Source organism: Salarias fasciatus, chromosome 14 (assembly GCF_902148845.1).
Source record: "Salarias fasciatus chromosome 14, fSalaFa1.1, whole genome shotgun sequence".
NCBI classification, from domain to species: domain Eukaryota; kingdom Metazoa; phylum Chordata; class Actinopteri; order Blenniiformes; family Blenniidae; genus Salarias; species Salarias fasciatus.
In genome coordinates this window covers 32067367-32094885 of record NC_043758.1, presented here as the reverse complement: position 1 = coordinate 32094885, position 27519 = coordinate 32067367, and the positions used below count along the sequence as shown (strand labels likewise).

General features: G+C 44.3%; 2 protein-coding genes across 2 annotated transcripts; both read right to left on the bottom strand.

Moving 5' to 3' along the window:
- Positions 1–219: 219 nt before the first annotated feature.
- LOC115400210 (capZ-interacting protein) lies at positions 220–27519 on the bottom strand. Its single transcript, XM_030107933.1, has 7 exons — positions 27478–27519; positions 16994–17053; positions 4189–4272; positions 3998–4069; positions 3057–3125; positions 1652–1873; positions 220–1183 (listed from the first exon to the last, which is right to left on the bottom strand). Exons 2-7 carry the CDS (start codon positions 16997–16999, stop codon positions 818–820), a joined length of 819 nt encoding a protein of 272 aa, XP_029963793.1. The 5' UTR covers positions 17000–17053; positions 27478–27519; the 3' UTR covers positions 220–817.
- On the bottom strand, positions 23526–26857 carry mlnr (motilin receptor). Its single transcript, XM_030107932.1, has 2 exons — positions 26074–26857; positions 23526–23833 (listed from the first exon to the last, which is right to left on the bottom strand). Exons 1-2 carry the CDS (start codon positions 26855–26857, stop codon positions 23526–23528), a joined length of 1092 nt encoding a protein of 363 aa, XP_029963792.1.

Below are 27519 nucleotides of genomic sequence, written 5' to 3'. Positions count from 1 at the left end.
ATGAATGATATAACTAATTCGTGGGAACGAATTAGTAATTCGTGCGCACGATTTAATTATTTCGAGGGAACGAATTAGTAATTCGTGCACACGATTTATTAATTCGAGGGAACGAATTAGTAATTCGTGGCCACAATTAAAATTTTTTTTTTACCATGTCATGTCCGGGGCTCCGTATTAAACAAATCAGAAAGACAAGATAAAAAAGATGTTTTTACATAAGAAAGAAGCTGTTTATTATTTCCACATTTCTGTGCATCATTTCTGAGGCCCTGAGCCACTCCACAGTGGAACTGGGACTTCAAGATTTGGTTGTATACAAAAGTCGTAAGGTAGACCGACACACAATGAAATAAAACTAGAGGGAAGTTTATAATTTCAGCTTAAAGTGATTCAGTATGATGTTAAAACATTTATATACCTGCTACCTTGGCTAATATATGAATAATATGAACTCTGGAGACAGTTTTTTGCTGGTTGTCAGCCAGCTTTCGTGTGCACGGCTGAGACTCCTGATGTGGAAGTTCTTCGACTGAGTCACATCTCAGCAAATCAAATATTTCTCATAAAAACAGAAGTCTTGCAGACATGAATGAGTCTTCCTGGGATCGAGAGCACAGTTTCCACCTTGACGCCTGTTTCCTGGCCTGCTTCTCGAGGACTCTCCAGTGTTTACAGACGGCCAGGAGAGGGCGACAGAGAGAAAAAAGAAGAAGCAGGTACCAAGAGATTTAATGCAGAAGAGCTTGTTTCTGAGTTCTCTCAATAAAAAGCGTTGAATAACTTATTTGTTTTGGTTGATGTAAACAGTTGCGGTTCACATCCTGTCGTGTTCCCGCTCCTCCTCTCTCTCCTCCTGCTCGCCGTGACCTGCAGGCTTCAGTTTCTCCTCCTTGGAGCCGTCAGCTTCCTGCCTCAGATCTCCTTGGTCCTCCGCTGCCTCAGCATCTGCCTCGTCACAGTTCACGTCTTGGCATTCGCCTGCTTCCAGGCCGTCCAGCTGTCTACCCTCTGCCTCTTCCTCCTCCTCTTCCTCAGAGTCTCGGTCCTTGTCCCCGTTCTCCTCCGGGCTGCACAGTTCACTCTGGGACAGGCCGCCTCCGAACGCCCCCGCCTCCTCCCCGGCTGACCTCCGGTGCTGTCTCGTAGGCGGGCGCCTCTTGAACGACAGCCGAGCGCGAGTCTGCGTGGAAGAGACGAGTGACATTCAGCAAATCTACATTTTACAAAGGAAAAAAAAAACATCAATTTGTTTCAGTCTGACGGGCGTGTGCGTGTAAGCACCAAACAAACACTACCTGTGGACTATCTAACTAGGCTAAGGGGATTACAGCTTCAATCCGCCCCTTCCAGCTGTGCTACAGGAGCAGCAGCTTATCCCAGAACACCCACTGAGAAGCTCATCAGGGAAAGGCGAGCGGCATGTGCCCGGCCGTGACGTGGCGGAGGGGGGCTTTAATGTGACGGCGGCGCCTGTTTCCCTTTCCGTGAGTCCGGATTCATGCATATGACACAGGAGACGGCTAATCTGCTAATAAATGATGTGAAATGACGACAGGAACACTGCGCTCCGGACTGTCAAACGGCTCTGTGTCCTGTAATGAGGTGAAGTTATAAATAACCCGAATGACGAGCGGTTCTATCCTCCAACCTTGTTGATGCTGGGCAGGAGAGCGCCGTCGGGCGGGCCGTCGAAGCCGCTGGGCTCCTCCTCCTCGCTGGACAGATGTGAGGGCTGCTGGCCGGGGCTGAGGGGGGTCAGGGGGCTCAGGGGGCTGCGGGGCGTCGTGGGCGACGGCGGCGCCGGCTGCAGCTTCACCTCGGGGCTCTTGGGCGAAGGCAGCAGGGCGGTGGGTGACAGGGCGAGGTTGGCCTGCGAGGGAGGGAGAGAACTTCCTGAAAACACACAAATCTCAGGCACGGTTTGCTCCAGAGCAACTCCAAACACTTTAATAGTAAAAGCAATTATTCAACTGAATAAGGTGAAGTAAACAGCTCAGGCTGAGTCGTTTTTCAATTCATTAAGAAATTCACAAATGTCTCACACAAGAACAAAAAAGCTTCCACGGCTACCTGGACTGTATTTTGTCTTGTGCACAATTTCACTGTACATTTTGGGGCTTTTTATTCTTCGTGGTGATTAGTCTGTATGTATTTCTATTTTCTCCTTTATCTATTTCTACATTCTTTGTTATATATCATCAATTCAAGATATATTATTTTATATACTGTTTTACCATTTCAGAGATTTATTGTACTATAAGATTAATGGCACAGTTCAGGGTACACTGTCTTAAATACTGCAGATTTCAGTGGTGTATAAATTTAGATATTGCACATTCTGATGCATGCTTGCGTACGTTCTCTTTTTCTTATATTTATTCTGCTTTTGAGTGCTATATTACATCTATATTCAGTATTTTTACTGTATGTGATTTATGTCTAAACTGCACAAGTGCAAGCGAGACAGAATTTCGATTCCACTGTGTGTCTTGTACGTAGAGCAGAACTGATAACAAACCTCACTTTGACTTTGATAGAAACATCGAGAGCTTTACATTGAAATAAACTCTTTCCATTAATATGGGAAAAGCCTGACAGGAGAAATGCCCTTGATTCCCCTCTGAAGCCGAGCAGACCCAGCCTCAGACACCTTGAGAGCTAAATGCTGTCCTCAGCTGTCCTCAGCTGTCCTCCAAACAGCAGAAAGTGTCCTACCTGCACCGGGGAGAAGAGGAAGAGGGAGAAGCGGCAGCCCTTTTGTCCCATGGCTGCCAACCGTGTGAATTCCTCACTGCCGGAGCCGCGGTGGTCGAGCTCGAGCCTCGCCGCAGCCTCAGCAGCCCGTGATCCCGTAAGTTCATTAATCTGAGCCGATTGTGGCAGCAGGGACAAAAGCGCCTCCCCCCTCTCCTCTCCCTGCATGTGAGCGGCTCGGACGCTGCTGCTGGCTGAACAGCGGGGGGCAGGAAAGCTCTAAAGATCGCACACTCCTACAGCCACGGCAAAAGGTTAATCTACTGTAAAATAAAGAACTCCTCGCCACAAAAACAAACCTGCAGCTTCTCAATGATGGCCGAGTTCTTCATCTTGAGTTTGGAGGGCGCAGGGAAAACTGTGCTTTTCTGGAAGAACGGAAACAGAGAAATGAAGTTAACACAACTGTCACTGAAAACATGGAAAATGTAATGTTTACATCATTCAAACATGATTATTATACTTATAACACAAACTCTCACACTGAAAATAACTGAGATGAATAGTCCTCAGAGAGTGACATTACTGTAACCCCTAGAGAGAGTAATGGATTACTTTATTTAGATAAATGATCTTTGTTATTGTTCATAAAGCTTCGCAGCTGCTTCTGTCTCTGTCAACACCTGCCAGCGCTCTTATACCGGGGTTCACTATTCCTCCTTGACTGATGAGCAGGAACATTAGCATTAGCACGTATAAACAAAGCCTGTGCTGCATTAGCAGCCTCCTGTAAACAGCAGCTTCCTTTTCAAGAGCTCTAATTTATCTCAGCTCATTTCTTGCTGCTTCTTATTGTTATAAAATGCTCTTAAATCCTTTTAATTCAAATATCACTGACGGATTGCGGCACATCTTCCTACACATAACTTATTTAACTGATTTATAGAATAGTAGTTATTACATTTATTATCAGAAACAAAACCGACATGATCAGAACCTGCAAAACATGTAGAGAAGTGAAACTATTCCTCCTTCAGCACAATATCAATGATGTCTTTGAATTTATTGATAGATGTGAGAGTTTCCAGTTTCAGATGTCTTTGCACATTTCCTGAATGGACGAATACAGACGCAAATGAAAGGTTAAGGGTTATAAAACTGCTGATTGTGCTGCAGTTTGGACAGCACTTCTCAAGAAACATGTTGGTATTATGAGTTTTCAATGAAAGCCTGTTTTCTGGACACTTCCTGCATATTTCCACATATTTATAGTGGAGGTCAAAGAAACATAATGACTCACATCTGACTCCTCATTGTTGTCGGTTTGATTTCGTAACTTGAGGGAACACGGAGGTCTTCTTCGGAACGGCAGCTGGAGAATGAAAAACAAGAGGACGGCGAGTGAAGTTTGACTTCCTAAACTAGACCGACTTCGGCACAAAGACGGATCACGAGTGGAATATTGCAATGCAAGATGTTTTTACGCACTACCTCCTCATTTGAGTTAGGCGTGGGGAGAATATGACCTTTGAACCTTCCAGCCAGCTCGGCTACAGACGGCTTGGAGGGAGAATCCTGCAGGAGAGAAGAAAGATGTTTCAGTAAAGTGCATTCAAAAGTAGTCCTGATACAGAATGTTTAGAGGGATTGAATCATTTAAATCACATATTTCTGCTGTGACAGGGTGTCAAACATACGGCCCATGGGACAAAACTGGGTCCTACCATAGAAATATGATTTGAAACCAAGCAAAGTGTAAAAATTGATATGTTTAGTGTAATTATTTCTATAAATGTTAACTGTCAATTCTAATGTATTAGCCAGGAACTACAATGTTTAGTAAAATGTGAGGTTGTTACAGAACACTTAAGTCTAATCTGATGCATTAGAGATGCTGCAGTGAATGGTTGCTCCTTAAGGCCATCGTCTTGTGAGGAAGAATTTGTAAATAAATGTGTGCTGAAGGTTGTTTTTATGTTTTACTGTATTTTGCAGCAAGACTCATTTTAAAGATGCTTTAATGTTGAAAATACATATTTGGGTTTAAAAAAATCAAGACTATTCAAGATAATATTACAGTGAAAGTAAAACTTTTAATTGTGTACTTGTTCCTGGTTCGATAGGTTCATTATGCCTTTAGCTCATTTATAAGTACTGTGTTTTTTTTCTTCTCTTCAGGCAAGTCGGCTGTTTTCAGCATACCTTTTTGACATGTGATGGGAGAATGCAGCCTAAGCATGTCAAAAAGCCAACCTGCCTGGAGAGAAGAAATGCAGAATACTTGTAAATTGCTCCTCTTAGTACTAAATGGAGGGAAAGGAATTAGAGCTGCCTTAAAACATTATTATGCTGTCATTTAGTCCAGCTCATATCGTGTTCCTCCTGGACTAAGATGAGTCTGATTTTAAAAACCAGCGACTTGTGCAGAGAGCGGCAGTTTAAGTTTCACTTCCTTCGACATCATGGAGACAGATTGAGAAACGCAGCAGGAAAACCTAAAAAAAGACGTGTGTATGAGTGTTTTGGCGTCTTCAGGAACTCATCCCTCCTGCAGAGGAGCACAGGAAATGAGCGGCTCTCTGCAGCTGCTCAGCATCAGCCTGTGACAGGATGGACCTGTCCTTGCTCCTTATCACTTCTTGCCCCCCCCCCCTTTTTTTTTTTCACTTTCCATCCCTCCCACTATTCCCGAGCTGATTGATAAGCACGCACTCCTCTGCTCTTGGCTTTGATGACCACAGACTCTCTCCACGTATCAGCGGTCTGAGCGATAAAGCTGGCCGATGGCGTCGGGCTGGAAAGTCTTGAAAACAACACTGCAGATTCTCATGCATGGTGCTTGATGAGGAGGGGGGGGATGGGGGCATTCCCTTTCTCAGACTCCCTTTCATGCTACATTCATCTCATTTCCATCCTGCTCTTTTAGTCACCCAGACCACTTTATCCCTTCAATAGCGGCATTTCCAAACTCTAAAAGGAGATGGACCTTTGCAGAAACTTACGTTTTTTTTCAGTTTCCACCTCCCCTCCACTGATATTCACCTTCTCCACTTTAATCGCATGTTTCTCTTCCGTCTCCGCCTCCCACGCTGGTTGTTAGCATGACCTCACCACCTTGCTGCCTCCACCCAAACACGGAACAGGCCTCCCTCCACCACCCCTCCGTGCTAATCCACATCCCGGCCCTTTTCCTGAGCTTTCTTTTGCGCCATACGTGATAAACAGTAATTACACGCGGACCACCCACCCACCGCGCCATTATTTTGCAACCTCTGATTGTTTAACTCTTTCCTGTGCTTGGAAAACAAATGCATCCTTCGGCGTGCGAGCTGGAGTCACAACAGCGCCGGCAGAGGAAGCGGCGCTCCTTTTGTTTTTCGTCTCTGCTCACATGCTTCGAGAGAGCGTTTTGTGTTGGAATATTAATTCCTCACCGTGACAGCATGAGGAGTTGTGTGGCTGTGATTATTAACAGTGTTTCAAGATGAAAAGTAAACAGACTTGGGAATAAGCGAAAAACAAGTACAAACACCTCCAGCGACAAGGCTTCATTTTATGATATCAAAGGACTGGATCTCTATGAAGCACGCCTGTCCAGATCAGTGCACCAACCAGGATCTTCTCAGAATGGGTGGAGCTTTAATACCCTCTCATCTCTGATCCAGAACGTAGCCTGCTCAGGAGCCAGTTAGCCGATCAGGGTGAATTACCGTGGTGATTTACCCAATAAGACGTGAACCAGCATCGCAGGACGGAAAACCCGGTAAGAGTTTCCTCAATAAGAGATAGTCCAGCTTTGTAGAATTGGCACATTTTAAATGTGTGAAGCCAAAAACGAAAACTAAACAAGAAAGTTTAACATTCATACCTCCAGCAAACACTGAACGATCTCAGACTGGTTTCTTGTGCTCAGATGACCTCTGGAGTCGCTCAGTCCTAATCCAATAAAGCACTTTTAGACATAGATTGATTACAGTGGAGCCAACAAATCTCCATGAGATATTTTCTGCTCAATAGTGTCTGAGCAATGTTTGCAGAACTTTCCAAAATGATTCAAAGCAGACGTGAAGGGAAAACGGGCTCCAGCCTGGCACCGGGAGGTGTAATGAGCGTAGGAGTGAAAACAGTGGGAGGAATTCCTCCGCAGCACACATCGATAGAAGATAGCGGTTCAGACACAGACCAAACTGCACCGGTTTGTTTGAAGGCTGACTAGGACCACCTTCTCGACATGGACCCTCTTCAGAGTGCACCGAGCTCCAGGGAGGTCTTTTCAGGTCCTCTGCAGAAGTGCGATCGGAGTCAGACCTTCAACTTCCACATTTCAGTCTTTTATCACTCGCTTTGCACAAGTTTCTCAAAGAAAGCGTGACAAGAGTTGAGCACTCGGAAAGACTTGAGCAGGTGTCAGCCGTTCATCGGCCGCATACGGAGCCGTCTGAGATGCATTAATATTCCTCTTTCATATGTCTCTCCACAGCGAGCTTCACCCCAACCCTTATCTTTAATGAGCTTCTTCATGCAGAATGAAAAGACCATCAGACTGAACGAGAACTCCTGGCTGTAGACACTTAGCGTGCATATCTTATTTCAGGCAACCCGCGCAGCTTAATGTACAAGAATGTCTGAGGAATGCGAGTTATTACATGTATCTGGACTTATCGTGGTGTGGACGTCTTGCTGTAAGAGCTATGGGAGGAAAAAAAACCCTTCTTATTCTGCTTTTATTTTAACATCTTGTATCCACACTTTCACAACCTAAAGTACTATTTAATCCAGGGGTGTCAAACGTGCGGCACGTGGACCGACACTGTTCTGCAAGAGGATTTAATTCATTTGAGATGACTGTGCAAACTATAAAATAATGAATAAATTCATAAATTTATTAGAAAATAAGCTTCTGTACCAGGTTTGTCTAAAAGAGGTTGCACTGTTCCAGCAGGATTAGAAGTCAGTGATCAAAGCTGCATGTGCAATATGGCTGAAGTTGTGAAAACATACTGAAAACCACAGATTAGTTTGTGACAGATGGTTTCTCTTCATTAATTCAAATTGATTAGAATACATTTGAAAATGGTCCCTTGAGTAAAACGAGTTTGACACCCCCGGTTTTAATCACAAGCCCTCTTGTATTTTCCCTTTTAATAATCTCAGTGTAAACTTCACTGTCCATCAGATCGCAAACACAAATGGTGCCATTGACTGTGTCATTAAGATAACAGAGCACGTAATTGACCTCCAGGATCCTGCGGTTGGTTATCAGCGCCGCCCATGTTGGACTCAGCTGGGACTCCCGAGCTCCGTGGAAGAGTGGGAAACTATGTTCCGCTGCGAGGAAAGAGCACGGCGAACTATTTCTGGGGCTCCCGGCCTGGGAAAAAGGCCCGGAGCCGTGCCGTCAGGCCGGATCCCAGCTCTGATCCATAACCCCTGGGCTCCTGAGAGAGAGTGTCCCTGGATATGCTCGACCACATCTGAAACGTGGAGTAATCTAGCATACGGGGCAATTGAGCATGTCTAAACATGGGACCGGTGGGAAACTAGCTTCCTAAATCAGCGCCATGTGATTGAAGTTTTCCAAAAACGAGGGGGCTGGGTCGAGGCTTAGAGAAGGGGAGGGGCGGGGGCGGGGGGAGGGGTGGGGGGGTGAAGCTATTTCTGAGCTCTGACTTCTTGGAAACAGTTCAATCAGACGTGCTGTTTGCACAGACTACAGAGCAGCACAATCTTATAAAAACATTTTATACATGTTACTTTCAGTCCCCCAGAAGAGTTGTGTGTGCTTGAATTTGCAGATTTCTTTCAATCAAAAACAAATAGGAAAACATTTGCGTTCAAGTAACAAAACTTACAGAACGTTTTCAAAATGCTGCCGTGTAAAAACAAAACTTTCCTGAGATAAAAAAAAAGCAAAATTCAATTCAATTCAATCTGTCTGTGCTATCCTTTTCTCTCTTTCAATCCCCTCACCCCAATCGGAGTAACAGGTACGTGCTAAAAGGCTGCAGCCTGTCCTGCACGGTGGTGCAGTGGTTTGCACTCTCGTCCCACAGCAGGAACTCCCTGCTTCTCCTCATACATGCTACGTTTTCTCCAGTGCTCCAGTTTCCTCCTAAAATGTCCTAAAAGCACTTGAGGTTCACCGCTGCCTCTAAAATGCAAGTAGGTGTAAATTTCTTGAGAGGCAGAGCTAATTAACACTGATATGACAAGCAGGGAAATTCCCCCGTTTTATATCATCAATCAGCAAAATGCAGCACAAAATACAATAAAAAGTCACACTGCATCTTGTTAAGTGCCTTAGAGGAATAAAATAACTGTTTTTCTTCTATAGGTTCACATGTGTCTTTGAATTTCCTCTCATAGAGACATTACAGTGAATATAGTTTGAAAGAAAAAGGCTTTACTTCAACGAGATGACATTATACATGTGTGCTGAAGAAAACAAAATAATGCTCATCCATAGGGATTCTATCTCTGAGGAGAAACAATCAAGAGGGATTCTTGGAAATCTCTACATCTGTCGGAGACATAAGTCGCCTGAGATCCACATGACACGCGTGACCTCTGCCTCCGTATATCTGCAGATGTCCAGAAGGTCGTTCTGACCATACATGAATCAGGTATGAACTGAAATTGCACAGCACTGTGTGAAATGAAAACCTAGTGCGCGCATATTACTCCAAATTTGACAGTTCTTCATTAAAACAGCTGCTGCAACTCTTGTGGAGGATCCTGGCGAAATGCTTGCAGTGATCAAAGTGATCCCCAGCATATGCTGAGCGAGCTGTGTTTGGAGAATTAAAGGTTAATCCCACGCTGCGTCTTCATCTCCAGGCTGAGGACGGAGACACGAGTTTTAGTGTATGACCAGCAGATGTGGGGGGGGGGGGGGGGGGGGGGGGGGGGGGGGGGAGAGATAACGCAGACACACACGGATCGCACAAAGCCCGTTATTGTGAGTTCTGATTTCCAGGGGCATGGAGAGCAGGAGCACATGATGCTGCTCTGTAAATCCTGAACGTATCTGCTCAGCGGCGGTGGTCCGAGCGTTCATAATCTGTCATGAAGCTGATAAAGATGCAGCGCGGCTCAGGGGTCTTTAACCCCAGTCTGAGAATAACTCTCAATCCTCATAAGCTCTCTCCCTCTCAGACACACACACACACACACACACACACACACACACACACACACACACACACACACACACACACACACACACACACACACAGTAGGAAATCTGTGAAAGTGAAGATAAAGCACACAGCTGTTCAGCAAGGATCCTGCTCAAGTACGTTCACCCAGCGTAATGGCTTCAGTTGGAGTCTGCAGACTTTGTTTTCATAAGTCAGCGCTGTGGAGCCGGGGGGAAAACCACCGCAGTGAGCGGCTCCCTTCTGCCTGCACTTGTTAAGGGGTAAGAAAGCAGAAAGCAGACGGGCGCTTTCTTTCTCACTCATGTTCCAGGAAAACATGATGTGTTTTTGGACCAGACTTCATCTGAATATCTCACTTTTCCACTGCCCTGCGCTGGCACCGCTGTGTGTGTGTGTGTGTGTGTGTGTGTGTGTGCGTGCGTGTGTGTGTGTGTTTTCACATGTGTTGTGTTGGGGAGGCGCTCGCTCAGACATTGACAGGCTACTGGTGTCTGGAGAGGAGCTGCTGCAGACTGATGGACCAAAAGCATCTAAAAGAGGAAAAGGAAGTCCAGATAACTGCAGAACAGAAATCAGCTGATCGATAAAGTAAACAGACGGAGCTATAATAAGAACTCTGACTGACTGTTCTAACATTAAAAGTGAGCGACACCACGAGACGCTGTTTGAATATCTCCATGGAGCGATAACATGACCGAACCTGTCCGTCCAGATTTTAACCCATGATAACAATGGAAAGCGTTCAGCGCTCACACCAGGAAGGACACCGACTCCCAAACGTTTCAGCTCTGGCAGGGAGACGTCATGCCGTTCTCTCTGCAGCGATCACGATGACAGAAACCATCTGGAGGGCGAAGCGGAGAGCCGACGCGGTCAGATGACTTCACTCAGCGACGCCCTGCCGTTTCCTCAGGCTTCGTCCGCGGATCCCGCCAGGCACAAGCAAAGCGTAACAGAAAACAGTTAAATGAATAAAACCCACCCAGAACCTTCTGCTGCACCGGCTGCCTGAAGGCAGGGGACACTCTGAACAAGCAGCACCACAGGTCAAACATCTGGAGGGAACAGATGTTCTGAATGATATCTGACACCCACAACACCTCCCCTGGTCCCCCGGTCTGCTTGGAAATCAGAAGACACTCGACTTTTGGTTGAATTCACGGCACGCACAAGCTGGAAGAAGCTATAAAATACATGAAGCTGCTTCATGAGTCCCTGCAGCTGGAATCCTGATGTGCTTCTTTACTATAGTGTCTGATTTCACCATTATTACAGTTCTACACAAGGATTACATAATCTGAACATAGTTTCTTCTCGAGCTCCTCGGAATGGTGATTGTCTCTCCATACATCCATCCATCCATCCATCTTCTTATTTTCCATTTTCTCAAGCACTCATCAAGACACTGCCTTGCAACTGTGAACAAATAACTTTTGAACCAAACTGATTACCGCTGTTATTTCACTGTATTCAGGAGAGCTATAGCGGCTGTCTGGAGTCTTGGGTTGTTTTGACTTTCTCTCAGTTTCAGAGTTATCTCACTTATCCTCCATCTCTCAGGCCACTGAGGGAAGATAACAAGCTCAAACTTGCAGGAAGCACCTGAACATCTCAAACTTTCCCCATGTCTCTGAGGCTCCAGCGCAGAGAAATAATTGATGAAGCACAGATGAGAATGCGAAACATTCCTAAACTGGATCAGGGTGTAACTTTTACCCCGAGAAGACAAACATGCTAAACTTAAAAAAAAAAAAAAAAAAAAAAAAAGAAGAAGGAAAGAACAAGCAGCTTGCACTACTTATCATAGTTGTGCTCATTTTGACCAAAAAAGGAAATGGCATGGCAGGAAGCCAGAATTAGACTTGGGGTTGCTGAGGAGGTGCAGGCAGGCAGTGAGGGTTAACTGTTTTGTAAACCATCGATATTGTTTTTCAGCAGTTTCCACTTCCTCTGGCTGACGCTCTGCAGACGCCCCGGCCAGCGTCCGGATCCACTCTGCTCACAAATAACCTCCAAACGCTACAAACCCATCAAATTATGTCCAGCGTGATCATTACATCTGTAAAAGTTCACGTACACGGCATGCAGTGGGCGTTTCCTCCGCATTATCTTTTCTGTTGTTCGGCTATCTGTGAGCCCCACGCACTGCTCTGGACCGACACTCACGCTGTTACACAACACACACACACACACACACACACACATGCACACACAGACACTGTGTAGCTGGGAAAATGGAAATATAGCAACAGCAAAAAGAACAACAACAACAACAACCCTGCAGTGAAAAGCAGCAGCAGTATTTCAAGGATCACATGGTTTTAACTCACGTTTGATTGGTCATAAAGGTGCTTCGGTCAGGAGTCAACATCGGGACACAAACTGGACCAAGAGGAAACTTTGAAACACGACGACTCATATTCTAGCATCTAATGGAAGAGTTTAAACACTTAAGCCATGAAGACAGTGGACAAAATGACCTCTGAAGCACCAAGTCTTCCCAAATATATCTTTTTCCTGCTACAATAATTACATTTAAATGCCACAGCTTTCAGATTACACAGCACTGCAGCCTGGAATTAAAGCTGCCAGTCTGACTTTTTACTGCAAACTATAAAGTTTTCTTTACATTGCAGTTCATTAAACAATGTGTGTGTGTGTGTGTGTGTGTGTGTGTGTGTGTGTGTGTGTGTGTGTGTGTGTGTGTGTGTGTGTGTGTGTGTGTGTGTGTGTAACTCAGAGCTAAGGAACATGCAGTTCTCCCCGTATAAAACGCTGGCATTTCAAATGTTCCTACACCCTTTACATCATTTATTGCTTCGTTTCACATGTTTTGGAAGGTAAACAACAGAATCAAACACCCTCTTTAGCTTTTGTTGCTGATTTTCCACACAGGACGAGGAGTAACTTCATTAAATTTCATCCTGTAATCTCCAGAAAAGCTCCACGTGTTGTGAAACACTGAAGGCAAACTGTAACAACGATGAAAACATTGAGGATTGTGCACAGACTCATCCAGCTTGTTCCTCCTTTTGGACACTTTCTGATGAGGTTTGATGGTTCGAATCCCACTGCTGGTATTGTGAGTCACTGATCTTGCTCACTGAGCACCGTATTGCAAAAGCCTGCCTCTCCTTGGATTTATAATGAAGAGTAACTGTCAACAACATGCTAAATTATAAATTTTAGAACTCTCCAAAGGGATCAGGGGCATGTTCTGAATCCTGCCAAGTCAAGATAATACGAAAATACTGACATTTTGTCCTGTTGCCACTACAGTATTGTTAAGAAAAGCCCTGTTTCAAGTGAAAACGTGTCATTTCTACACACATTTCCAAAAACTTCCACCTTGGGAGCCGCTTTCCAAAAGTTGCGTTGCCAGTGGCTTTGTTGTCATATCCAAGAACAACCATGTGACAAAAGTTTTCTGTTTCTACTTGAAGACGTTTTGTAAATGGGGCCGAGAGGTGCGGCGTTACTTTTTCTACTTCTGCACTTGAGAAGATCTCTGAAGCGTTTGTCCTGTAAGTCTCGATCTTGACTTTCACTTCCTTCATTGGAACACAGATGTCAGAACGCTGATTTGTTGGAGCGTCTGTGATGACGATGCAGAATTACAGCGAGAAAGAAGTATAACTGAAGGGCGCACGCACATATACGTTTTATTATCGATGCTTTAAGTCCCTTTCAGCATCAGTTAGCTGTCTGTTTCGCACTGTTTACACTCCACTCACACACACACACGTTCATAATTCTCTTTATGAATTCACTACACCACGACGTTGGGTTATAATGTTTCTTTTACTGGTAGCAACCGGTGCAAGTAGCAGTTTCAGTATATAAAACTGAGATGGATAAGTGCTCTGTCATAATAATCATACTGTGAAGTTATTTAAAAACACACTGTTGCAGGAAAACGAGGGGAAAAAACTAACTCATTAGTGACTGTCTGGCTGGTGCAGACCGAGTTCCTGAGTTATTGCTCTCTTAACTTTACTATGCATTACATAATAAATGTGCACGCCATATGGTTGGCACGGCAATCCCAAATACTCAGTCCTCCAGCTGTGGTGGTGTTTTTCCCTCGAAGGAATACCACCTCCCCGCAAACCAACACACACACACACTCATGGCACAAATCCTTCGTCACACACAAGCACGTGCAACTTTCCAGTTTCTCTATCAGCTTCTTCTCCTTCCAACATGGGAAAACTTACAAATTTCCATGTGCTAATCTTCCCTTCAGGGCTCAGCGATGCCAGTTAATGCAGATCAGCGTTTGGAAACGGGATCAAGTCGATCCTTCAAGCAGGGAAAACACACAGTAGACATGATGGAGGTGTGTTAACTAGAAAGTACGCTGTAAATAGGGACACGCAGAGACAAACATTCACATAACATTGGAGAGAAAACAGAGAAAAAAACCCATCCATGTTCAGGGAGAACATGCAAACCCTGCGGAGAAAATCCCTCCAAAGCGTGCCCTCGAAGCAGGGCTCTTCTAACCACACCGCAACACCACAATGAGGCCACACACTTCTCATGTTTGGTGCTATTTCCTTTGTGAGCTTCGTCCACTTCCCCATGAACTCTGATTCACTTCGACTGGAGCCTGAAAACCCCTCGAAACAGAACCACCCGCCAGACCCTTCAGAAGCATCGTGTTCCTGCAGCAGATCGCTACCGATGTCCACAGTGGGGAAATTCCTGCTGGTGTTTTTGACACCTTGCAGCAGTTTTATAAGCTGTTGATTAGCTTTTACCTGGTAAAAATGCCACTGCAATATTAGGACATGCACTGCATTTAGCATCCAGCCCTGCACGCTGCTGTGGAAGCTGCTACAGATCAGATCACAGCAGCTGCCCTGCACGAGCTCTCTTTAATATTTGGTTAAAAATCGAAATGTTACAGTGAAAGTCAAGCAGAATAAACTTAAAAAAAAAGAGGCTTTGACTAAATTAGTGCACCACAAATGGGAAGGGCGCCTTAATAGCAGCAAGTGTGAGAATGAATTTACAAGACAGTTAACACTTCTTTACTGAGGTTTCAGGAGAACTGCAGCAGACAAACAGCTCAGGCTCTGAGATGCTGATCTACATTGGCTTTAAAATAAAAAGCAAGTCTCAAACTGAATGCAGTGAATGGAATGAAACCCTTGTCCGCTGTGGATTCTCAAAAGCCTTTCATTCTGGTTTCTTTCTTTGTGGAAATGTAGCTTTGAACACATCGGAGAAGGCTAAGCCTTAAGATTTCTGACTGCTAAATGAAACCAACAGCATGAATCAATCCATTCGTCTGTGACCGAGTTAAACTCCCAAGGAGCTGGAGAACACCAATACATGCACAGGCAGAACATGAAAACTACAAGCAGAAAGACAAGAAACCCAGTCGAACACTGAAATGTTAGAGCAAACCAGGCCTTGACGCAACGACTTCTAGAAAGCGATCAAATATTTCACAAAACTGCACCAGGTTTCTTTATTTCAATATGAAACCACACACGGTGGCAGTGTGCCACAGAAACACAAAATCAAGGGAAAATGTTTAAAAAAAAACAGAAAGTGCTTCAAATGGGAAGTGCAGATGCATATGAAGAAAAAAAAACAAACTAACCAACAGTCTAAAATCCATTGCTAAGCTAATTTCTTGCTGGGTTTGCAAAAACGTCTTGCATGAAAGGTCCATCACACCACGAAAAAAAGCTTCTACGTGCAGGTTCAGTGGATTTCCTCACGAAACGGCTTCTTCCCAGCGAAACCGCAGCCCTCCAATAACAGAAGGAGTTGCTTGGCTCGGAGAGCCGCCTATCTCCTCACACAGCTTTCATCTTTTCCACATTCAGGGGAAGTCCAGGTTCTTTCCCCTCAAATCTCGAGGAACAACGAGATCATTAATCCAAACCGCCTCTGAGAGCCCAGCCGGAGAGTAGTTTTTGCGGTAGATCACTAATGCACTCTCTTAGTGCAGGGAGGAGGAAAAAAGAAGAAGAAGAAGAAGAAGAGGAAGAAGATGGTGTTTCTTTTCCTATCCACCACATGATGTTACGCAGAGTGATGTGAAAGTGTGAGAGGACAGCTTGTTTAGCAGGGAGGAGTCCTCCAACCTGCGAGCAAAGCCTGAAGGAAAAAATAAAAAAAAAAATAAACACACAGGGCCGTCTTTTCTCTTTCAGCCTCAGCACAGGGGGATTAAAATAGAGTTTGACTCTGGAGAAAGTGGGTGGGGGCACCAAACACAACTTCAAGAAGTGCATTCATGAAGCAGAAGTTTCATGATTTGTCAATGTAGCTACACAAGCGCATGACGGATGGGTTACCTGTTCCACTTCCTTCCTGTGTTATTACCACAAACCTGCATGTTTTTAGACCGAAACAAATAAGCGAAATTACAAATACTCACATTATACTGCTTATTATGTCCACAATTTCAATTACAATGAAAACTATTTCAAGCCAGTGCAATGCTTCATGTGTATATTTTCTATGAAAGTATTGAAGGAAAGAGTACAGTTCAGGAAAATCAGTGGTGCTAATCACTGAGAAAGAGGCTGTTTTTCTGCATTACGAAAGCATCTCTTATTCCACCAGAGTGAAAAACTGCTTCAGAGAAATTTCTGCACATACTTTCATACTTACTTATAAGTCATATTTATTTCACTTATTAGTAAATAAAATTACTTTCAAAGCCATGTTAGTTCATGTTAAAGTTCATGTTAAAACATGACTTTTAGTTCGTGCTATGACACTTTGCAAGAGATTTAATTGTACCAGTATCAAGGGATAGAGACTTTAAAGACTTAAAGCATAGCAATGCAAAAAGTAGACATTTTCAGTATAAAATTGATACTTCAAGCAGTTTCTATCACTTGTAAACAATGTGACCAGTGTAACAGTGTTTGTAACAAAGTTCAAGCTTCAGAGTTTTGAACACAAGTACTCACAATAACTTCACATTTTGAAAAAAAAAGGGACAAAACCAGTCTCAGAAATATCACAACAACAGAGTAAAAGCAGAAAACGGACTGTACAGTCCCTCCCATGATGTAATTCCAGCCGCAGAGGGTAGAAACACACCGCATTAATGCTAAAAACATCTGGCCGCGGCAGAAAACTCCGCTCGGTCTGGGACTTGTTACCTCCATCCTGGGGAAAGCGCCAGAAATCTTCCTCCCCTGCTCTTCTTCTTCTTCCTCCTCCTCTGTGAGTGTGTGTGTGTGTGTATTTGTGTGAGTGTGTGTCGGCCTCCAGCAGCACACTGTTCCGCTCTGCGCGTGAGGAAACATCCCCGGTGTTTATATCTGGAGCCAAATCAGCCTCGTGCGGGAGGAGGAGCGCAGCGCACAACTTTTACGCACGTCTGGCCTCCGCGCGCGCCGTCAAGCCACCGCGCTGGGAGGAACAGAACACTTCTCCTCACGACTTTCACAGTAATATCCCAAAGAAAGGAAAAACACGAGTTTTGTTCAGTAACATTTTGAAGCAGTCGATAGATTGAAAGAACCCCGGAATGAAAAACAGGATGTTACGATGATATAACATCTGCTTGCTGATAGCTTGTTTTATAGTATTACAACTTAAAAATGGCTTTTAAACGGCAGGTTTCTGACACTGGTCCTCTTTTTTCCATTTCTTATTCTTATGAACTTCATGTCTTTTTTAAAACTACCGAAATGGGACTTGCTAGACATACTATTTATGTCTGTATTGTTATTGTTAGTTTTGGAAGAAATTTTGGACTACTAAAGTTAAAGAACCCATACTTTTTTTCTTTTTTCTGTAAGATAAGGGGGTCTTCTTCTCTTTGTTTCCCTTATAATATCTACTTACACAGAAGAAAATTCATATATACAGTCCTGATCACCATTACTGGAACGCCTCATTCTGACAAAGGCCAAAGAAGAAACTCTTGCTGAAGAAAAGACATAAAAAGACAGTTGATTTTTGACAAGTAGTAGTACCTGAACAAACCAAACTCTGGTAAAGTGTTCTGTGCACAGATAAAATCAAACTAGAGCTTTCTTTACAGATTTCACAATGTTCAACACGGTGGAGGAACCATCATGCTGTGTTGCTGCTTTGCTGCATCTGGCACTGGGGGACTTGACCATATGACAGGAATCATGAAATGAGAGCATTATCATGAGCAAAACATCCTAAACAAAAAAAAAAAAAAAAAAAACTAGAAAAATTGGTTTGAGATGTATGATGAGTACTACAGCAAGACAGAGACTCAGAGCGTAACGCAAGGACAGCTGAAGAGGAAAAAAGTGAACTGTTTAAAAATGGCCAGCAATGAATTCTGATCTCAGTCAGGTGGAAAATCTTTGAGGTGAGCTAAAATCTGCTATTGGAGGAAAAGCCTGCAACTGTTGAGTGAGAGGTAAAAGCAGCTGAGAAGAGCAGAAAGCTTTTAGATGACAGCAAGAAATGACTGGAGGCCGTGAACTCGGTCAAAGGAAGTGAAACGCCATATTAGAGAGGGGTGGAGTTGTTGCTGCAAATGGTGTTTTTTCTATTTCTTTATTATAATTAGTTATAATAAATTAAAAAAAACTATTTTCTGTGTTAAATTGTTTTGATTATCCAATTAAAATATCCTGATGAAGGAAATTTGACATATTACCATTTATTTATTAGTATATCGTAAAAAAAATAAAGGGGTGCAAATAGTGCATTTATTTATTGATCTCATTTCATTTTCAGCTTTATCCCGGACACAAGGTGCAATATAGAGACACATTATAAGAAACAAAGAAACAATAAAAACAGGAAAAATGCAAACAAACACAAACGCATTTATCTATTTGCTCATTTATTACTTTAATTTGTTGTTTAGTAATAATTACATTTTCCTGATTGTGAAGATAGACAGAGATTCTGCGTGAACATGAAGCTGTGTTTGCTGGTAAAAGCAGCAATTACAGAAGGTAAATCTCGTCTCATGCATTCTGTCTGTTCTGTCTCAATCTGACTCAATATGTTGAATCCCTTCTTTTCATATGTATAAGCAGAGATGAGCGAGCAGCACTGAAAGCTGGCTGGAGGACTGATCCAGGAAATTTCTAGCATTAGGAACAAAGCCACATCACGAGGTTTGTAAAAGAAAGAAGTTGTTCCAAAAACTAGCAGTTATTGCAATAAATAAAGGAAATGAAAATTAGTGTGTTCAATTGTGTTTAATGTCACTGTGGTTTGAGATCAGTTATTTTCATTGTCCCTGATCTCTTTCATGGATTCATGCACTGATACAACCTTCATGCATGGTTTATTGCTCTCGTGTTGCTATGATTTCAGTGTATTGTCTGCAGGGCATCTTTAATCTCAGGCCCCGTTTACCCAACATTTAAAGTCAAAACTCATCAATTTTCCATATTCACTTCAGAGGAGTTTTACGTTTAGACTGCAAAGTTGTGAAAATGATGTCTGGTTTACACTGGAACGGCAAAAACACTGAAGACAGTGAAGTTTTCATACTGGGCCACTAGTGGGTGCTGTTGGTTTATTTGCACTGTCAGCATGGGACTGAGTCTGACTGTTTCCAGAAAGTGCTGTTTTCACTCGTCTATATGACAACTGAATCAGAATGTTTTCAAAAAGTTGCAATTTCAGACTTTTTACCTTGTAAACGTCCTTGTTTTCCTGGATCCCTCCTGGTTTCACATCAGCGTTCCTTGCTTGCTGGTTCTGAGCGATGGTGTCATGATGAGAGGGCTGGACGTGACGCTGCTGTTTTGCCTGCAGACTTCAGAGTCATTAAAGTGGTCTGTGGTGTAGAAGAGCAGAGGAGACGTCTGATGCTTTTGCTTTTAACTGACTAACAACTCACCACAGGACTGCAGGAGGAGCAGCTCATCCCTCTGCTGCTGCTGCTGCTGCTTTATCATTTCTGACTTTCTCTGAGTCACAGCAGATTAAAAAATAAAAACTGGTCGGGCTTTTGCTGAGTCTGCAGCATCTTCACTGACATATTTGTGTTGTGATTCGGTCCAGTTCACCTCTCAGCTGGCAACAAGTGCAAATAACTGAGTCCCCAAATTGCAGGAAACGACTAATTTGGGGGAAGGAAGCAGGTACTGACGAGTCATAGTGCAACACGGTTCATTAAGCAACAGAAGCCGTGTGGTGGAAGATGAGGCAATTAGTGTTTTATAAATGAAGCTCACCTTCATTACTACTGCTAAGAGCTCAGTGACAGAGCCTGGTGGAGGATTGTGTTTGCCATCTCACTGGAAGCTGAGGACACAGGAGGCAACACTCTGGAAAAATACTATTTGAAACGGTGTGGGAGGCTTCACAACAAGTCTGAGGTTAGCTGGTGAAATTGATCTGTGATGAATTGGCCACTTGTTGAAGGTGTTTCTGTGCTTCAATCCGTCACCCTTAAGCGTTGTACAGATGAACATTTAAAATCACCCGTTTAAAAAAGTGACACTGGTGCATCCTGAGCTTCTTCAACTGTGTGCATTTTCAATGGCAGGTGACCGAACTCGGCAGCATCGGAAAGATCTCATGTTCTGGAAGCCGAACTGCCTTTAAAGCCCCCTGCAGGGTCTGTAGTTTGAATCCATAATCCTCCTCCAAACAGCCCCTCTGTCTCTCTCTCTCTCTCTCACACACACACACACTTACGCAAGCAGCCAAACAGGAAGTGTGAAAGTGTTGCTGATAATTTGTGGAAATGATCCTGAAAGAGGAAGCAGATAAAAAAAAACTTCTTTCAAGGATAAAGTGAGAGAAAAGAAAAAAAACAAACGTTTCTCTCAGGGAGCAGTTTTTCTGTGGGTTGAAGAAATGTCAATGACCTCCATGAAACACAGGAAACTGCTTCTAAACGGACCGTGAAGCAGCGTGGAGCGGTGTGGTCTGGCTCCCCCTGCTGGATGGAAGAATCATTGCATCGCATCCTGTCTCAGTCTGATAATTTTATTTATCATTTAGTTTCATCAAGCAGCCAATCAGAATCATGCAGACTGAGTGCAGCTTCTCTCACTTCATTGTTTTCTTTAATCTTCTGTTTACTTTGTGCTTCAGCGTAAAATACTACACCACTACATGGATATTATCAGCCTTCAAGAACAATCACAGTTTGCAGAGTTTGATTTAAGCTAATTTACTTCTAATTTAATAATCCTCTTGTTTTTTAAAAATATATATAGTTTCCAGTGGTGGAAATATGAGGATAAAATTACTAACATTGCTCTGATTAGATAGTATTTTTGTAACTTTAAATACATAATTTTATTCATAGGTTCAGTTTACGCCTTGTAGTGGACTTTTCTACTTCCGGGATCATAAGTCACGACGCTGTGTTGTGGTCAGAACTCACCTGACAGTGAAGATCACCACCTGGAATCCAGGCGTGGGGGGGTTTTCTGTGTGAAGTCTGCATGTTCTTCCTGTGCCGGTGGAGCTTTTTGTCTCTCCCACACTCCAGAAACATATGTTAAAGGTTGATGGTGACTCGAAGCATTCCGTCAGTAAGAATGTGTGTATGTTTGTGTGTTTCTCTCTGTTTTTCCTGGATCAGAATTAAATAATTCTCTTTTAATTGTGTCACACTTACAGTCTCAAGAAACATAACCTGCACAATATTCAGCTCATTAACATTTTTTTAAATTATTTTTTGAAAAAGCACAGTTTCATAAGCAGGTTTTCATGCATCTTTGTCTCATTTCTTCTCTGTTCCTCTTTATTTTGTTTTCAAATATTTCGACCTACATTATTTCTGCTTAATGAGGCAAAAGCTCTTTATGTTTTTATGGTCATAATTGATTTTATTGATTATTTACCAGACTCTTCTATGTTTACCTCTACATTTTGAGCATTTTATGGTCTTCCAGGGTAATTTAGCCACCTCTGTGTTCCTCTTTGTATCCTCATCCTTATCGTATGGTGATAATGGACAAAGTTAAGACAGTTTGGTCAAGTATGCCAGAAAGATGGATGCGGAATTGGTGTTGCATTGCTGTTATTCTCCTTTTTGTATTGTTTCCCTTTGTGGTAAAACATGAGAAACCTGCATGCGCTGCACAATTAGAGACAAGTTTTGTCCATTTACTGTGAACATGGACATGGATATAATCAATCAAATGACAGTGACAAAATACTAAAAGTCCATCAATTAGTCTTTATGTAGTTTTCTTTTATTCCTTTATCATATAAATGAGTAAAATCAATAAGCACAGAGAAAAGCACAGAGTTCAGTGGGAGATATCTGAGTGACATTCGGAGAATCTCGTGAGAAACTGAGTCCAAACACTGTGTTTTGTAACGCTTGGGGGATTTGAGTTGGTGTGAAGGAAGAAGAAATCTGTAGACAGAAAATAACCAAGAGAGGAGTCGTGCTGCTGGCGGATCTTTCCCCAGGTGACGGCAGGACGGTGTGTGAGATTTAATTTTTCAGCAGGTGGCTTCAGCTCCTCCACTGAACGGATGTGTGAAGTAAAGAAACCCCGGGATGAGTCAGCCCGGAGCCACTCCGTCTCCTCAAACTGAGGCTTGAGGATTCACGGGATCAAATCCCGACAGCTTCCCTTGGAGAACAAAACCCCTGGATTCATCTCCAGAGAGAACCCGGTGCTGAGACCCTCTTCAGGTCCGAACTCTTAACTTTGACTTCGCCAACAGAGTCCAGCCTCTAATCTGACACCGAACATGAAAGACAGATCGCACAAAGTGTGCAGATTATGCAAGTGGAAGCAATAAAAGCAATAAGCTCAGCCGCTGCTGGCAACCCGATATGTCTTTCTTTTTTCTGCCCCCTCTTTGAAATGCACTTAGAGGAGTCATTACTTTGAATGTGGCGATGCAGGGATCGGCTGCCAGCTGAAGTCTGCCTCAAAGCCCATTTAATATAATAAAATAGCCATGTGGGGTTGCGTGTGTTGACCTGCACGTACACAGGAGCCAAAGAGCTCCGAGCTCAGGTGGCCACACACACACACACACACACACATGCACATGCACACACACACGCGCTCATTTTAGCTAATGGCCTACAGCTAGCACACAGTTCGCTCCTTGACGTTACGATAACAGCAGCACACCATAAATTAGCAGAACATACCTGATAACAATCAAATGGACGCTCTTTTCACCTGGCGGAAAACATCGTTCGTCATCAGCAAAGAAAGATCGCCTGACGATCATCTTCAAGACAATGAGAGAGGAAAACATGAAGCGTCACAATAAAGACTAGATAAATATTTCTACAGGACGAAATGTGAATTCAGAGTCTTCAAAACTCAAATTTTGCAGATATGATGACAACGTCTTTGAGAAATGATTTTTGCATTGAAGTGCGGTGAAGCACGCAGCCCTGTTTCCTCTGTCCGAGGCCCCGTTTACACCTCTTAGGAGAAAACGCTGCTTTTCCTATTTTCGTTTCAGAGAAGGTTTTCGTTTACACGACAACAGCAGACCCACTGAAAATAATGTAGTTAGATTACTGGACCACTAGTTGGTGCTGTTTTTGTAATAAAACATTAACAATGGCGAAGAATGCACTAAAGAAAGGAATCGCACACACACACACACAAACACACACACCCAAAAGGAAGCCAAAACGTAGCGCTTTCACACTGCTGTGTAAACGGGGCCCAGGTTCAAAGTTCTCTAGTTCTCAGTTTCTCCCTCTGAACTCTCTCCGGTGCGGCGGTGGAGCGGCGGTCAGACGCCGGTCAGGCTCTCGTTGAGGGTGGAGATGTGGTCGATGGAGGACAGCTGGCGCTGGCCGCGGTGGGCCTGCCGGCTCCGCCGGTGCAGCAGGAAGAGGCGCTTGGCGGCGGCCCTGTACTTCCGGGACATGAGGTTGTAGACGACGGGGTTGATGGAGGCGCTGAGGTAGCAGAGCACCATGGACGCCATGTTGAAGTTCTGGCTCAGGATGGCCGTGTCGTAGTCGTCCACCTGAGCGAAGAGGTTCCTGCCGATGTGGTAGGGCAGCCAGCAGATGATGAAGGCCAGCACCACCACCACTGCAGGAGGGGGAGGGCAAAACTACACCTGTGAATATGTCTTATACACAGCAGGGCTGAGAATTTTTGCATTTTGCTGCAATGACTTTGTTCACTTAAAATATCTGCAGCTTTTTTTACACGGGACAGGAGCTTTTTAGTTTCAAATTACAAAGTACTTATGAGGCCACATGTGCTTCAGCCATTCAATCCACTTAAAAGGTTTAAAAAACATCTCTAGTCCTAAAACTCACAAGCGTTTCACAAGTTTCAGCTTCTCTGGGATTGTGTGGGAGGCGATTCACTCTACCTGGTTTTATTCAACAGAACACACACGCACGCACACACACAAATACAAACATCTCTGTGTGCACGTTAAACTCACTTATAACAAAAAGCTGATTAAGAAAATTGGTTTTGTGCGACATTTAAGTGTCCTGTGATCTATGGTTTATGGTCGCCTTTGACATTTATTAACGACCTGCAGAGTGGAGTCCACACACACACTCGCATGCACACACACACACACACACACACACACACACACTCTCTTCCTGAAGTGAGTGCCGCCTGTAATTGGCTCCTACAATGAAGTCACATTTTCACGATCCAGGCGAGTAAGCAAGCCAATTAGAGCATGTATGGAGCGGAGAGGTCCTCCGAGGAGAAAAACCTGCCGCAAATCCCACGAAGAAACAGACCCGGGGATATCTGAGCGAGGTGAGATAATCACTGAGTCATTGGTATTGATCAAGAAACGCCCCGATCGCGCCTTCCTGCGACTATCAATCTGTTACTGGGGCAGTATTTCCAAGAGAGGCAATAAGCGTCTCTTCAATAATTAAAAGAAGACTTGTGTTTGGGCCTCCTCCAACTAATTATCTGGGAATTAACAAGACATGTTTCTATAAATTGAGGGCCCTGCCTGCATGCTGGAGCCACAGATGCAGCAGCTGTGGCCTGAAAGGACGACGTTGGAGCGGACGCAGCGTTCAGACCAGCATCCATTTGGGGGAATACAGGCGGGCCAGGCCAGAGTCTTTTACTGTAAAACAGGGCTTCCTCCACAATATGCTGAACCAGAGATGCTAAATTAAGCCAATCAGTACGTGCAGTGCAGTGGCAGGGCCCGATTGGCTTCAGACAAATCAGAATAATGAGCCAGCCGATATCAGCAACAGCACACACGGCATCGGCTTCACCGTGACCGAGGAGACTCACATTCAACAGTGTCAGAAAGGGAAGGAGGATTTCTCTAAAATATGTGCAAACTTCTGAGAAAATGACAAATATTCAGTCTAATCTATCAGCTGGATTTTACGCTTCGGTGACAAACTGACTGTAAACAGATTCCAGGTCTGAGCTGAAAGACGATTGCGCGATGTTTTAGAGAGCTGTTTAATCTGTAATGAGTCTTCGGTCACAGCGCTGGGAGACGAGCAGAGATCTGTAAAAGACGGGACTCAGAAATCACGAGGTTGTGCAGTGGCTCTTAATTTACAAAAATCTCGCAAACTCTGAGAAACGTGCCATGAAACAAAGAAAATCCTTAATTTTGAGGTCAGTACGGCATTTCTACAGGGCACCCTTTATCGCACTGAGGATTGAAAGTGTGTGTGCGTGTGTGTGTTTCCTCCCAAAATCAAAAAACATGAATTTATGCATTAGTTTATGCAATTATTGACCCTAAACTACAAATCAGTGTAAATGTGAGCCCCCATTTACACAACATTTACAGGGGAAAAGGCAAAGCGTCCATTGTGTTTCGGGAGTCCGTTTAAAATGAAAATGACGCTCGGAGCCACTTTTAGAAAACGGCTCCCACAACGGAGCTTTCCAACAACGCTCAGACTCTGCGTCCGTGGAAATGGGTGAAAATCGCAACTTTGTTTGCAGTGTTTACAGCGTATTCTTCTCTGTGCGCAAATAAAACCTGATTGTTTAAACAGGCTCTCAGTGTGTGTGTGTGTGTGTGTGTGTGTGTGTGTGACTGGAGAACAACTTGCCCTGAGTCATTTACCTTCAAATACATGTTTTCAAATACATATTCTTGCAGCCTGCAGCTGTTACCTGTAATCTTGTGCATGAGGTTATTTAACAGCGTGAATTTCTTGTTCTGAAAATATGTGTTTTGATGAAATAATTATTACATTTTTACCCCGCGGCTTTCCTTTTTTTTGCCATAATTGCATTTTTATATACAATATTCCTTTATTCATTTTTCAAATTGAGTGTTTTGTTGTTGTTTCTTTTTTCCTTACCGAGGATCTTGACCGTCTGCCTGTGCGAGCGCTCTCGGGCCAGGGTGCAGGGGCCCTGCAGGTCGTTCCTGCTCTTCCACAGCTTGCAGCCGATGGAGCCGTAGAGGAAGACGAGGCAGAGCATGGGGCAGAAGAAGTAGGTGGTGGACACCCAGAGCATGATGTGCAGCTTCCCGGAGCTGATGGCGTAGCCGGTGTGCTTGCACTGGCCCGTGCTGTAGTCCGGGTGCGTGTCGTTGTCGTACTCCACCCCCACCAGGAAGAGCGTGGGGGCGGCGGACGCCAGGGCGAACACCCACAGGGCGAAGATGATGTACTGGACCCGGCGCCGGGTCACCACCACCTTGCTCCGGAGCGGGAAGCTGATGGCCAGGTAGCGCTCGATGCTCAGGGCCGTGATGTGGAGGATGGTGGCCGACGTGCAGCCCTCGAAGATGTAGTGGTAGAAGCGGCACACCGCCTCGCCGAACAGCCACGGCACGTACTTCCACAGGCGGTAGAGGTCGAAGGGCAGGCAGAGGAAGATGATGAGGTCGGACACGGCCATGCTGGACAGGTACAGGTTGGTGGTGGTCTTCATGTCCTTGAAGTACTGGATGATGAGGATGGTCATGGTGTTGCCCGTCACGCCCACCACGAAGATGAGGATGCAGATGACGGTGACGGGGATGAGGGTGGAGGCGGGGAAGAGCGAGCCCTCGTAGTGGTGGTCGTCCGTGTTGTACTGGTCCATGGCCTCCGCTCCGCCGGCGTGAAGCTCCACCTGAGGTCTGGACCAGGGCATGCCAATCTGAGAGCTACCGCCGCGCACGGGGAAACCTGGCTTCAGCAGCTGAACGCACCAGCAGAGGAATACGTGGTTACACCTGAGTGTCCTGCAACATTCTCTTCTTTAGATGCAGACATGTCAACAATATTCCTGTTTTCAAGTGGAGAGTTAAAAATGGATTTTCAACGATTTGGAACAATAAGTTGCCATCAGTTGCATTGCTAGAATCAGGAAAATTACAAGAAATTTACATTATTGCAAAGCAATGCTGAGATAAAAGCATTCTTACACCATTGCACTCTAAAACCTTGAAAAATTAGTACTAAAAACACTCATAGGAACCCATCACCTGTAAATAAAGCGCTGGGGGATACACTACGCCACATTACTGCTGTAATCCTCTGAACATCAAGCCACAGAGCTGAAAAGTGCAGTGAAAAGAAGCCTCGGCCGGCGGCTTTACCTTGAAAAATTGAGCTGGATCTTCCAGGCTTTCAAACTTTTCTGGGTCGGCGTGGCGTTATTCAGCAGCAGGAGAATCGCGTGAAGTGGAAGAGCCTGTCCTGATGCCCAATAACCAGTTGAGCCGTGGTGAGAGGAGAAGAGGGGAGGGAGCACCTCCTCCAACAGGGAGCTGTGTGTGTGTGTGTGTGTGTGTGTGTGTGTGTGTGTGTGTG

Excerpts from the sequence above, each read along its gene's own strand:
- LOC115400210 (XM_030107933.1), bottom strand. Across the intron at positions 1,874-3,056 it reads CCATCATTGAGAAGCTGCAG|GCCAACCTCGCCCTGTCACC; the intron begins GTTTGTTTTTGT and ends CCTCCCTCGCAG. Across the intron at positions 1,184-1,651 it reads TCCTGCCCAGCATCAACAAG|ACTCGCGCTCGGCTGTCGTT; the intron begins GTTGGAGGATAG and ends TCTTCCACGCAG.
- mlnr (XM_030107932.1), bottom strand. The coding sequence starts at position 26,857 with ATGCCCTGGTCCAGACCTCAGGTGGAGCTTCACGCCGGCGGAGCGGAG. Across the intron at positions 23,834-26,073 it reads GCAGACGGTCAAGATCCTCG|TGGTGGTGGTGCTGGCCTTC; the intron begins GTAAGGAAAAAA and ends CCCCTCCTGCAG.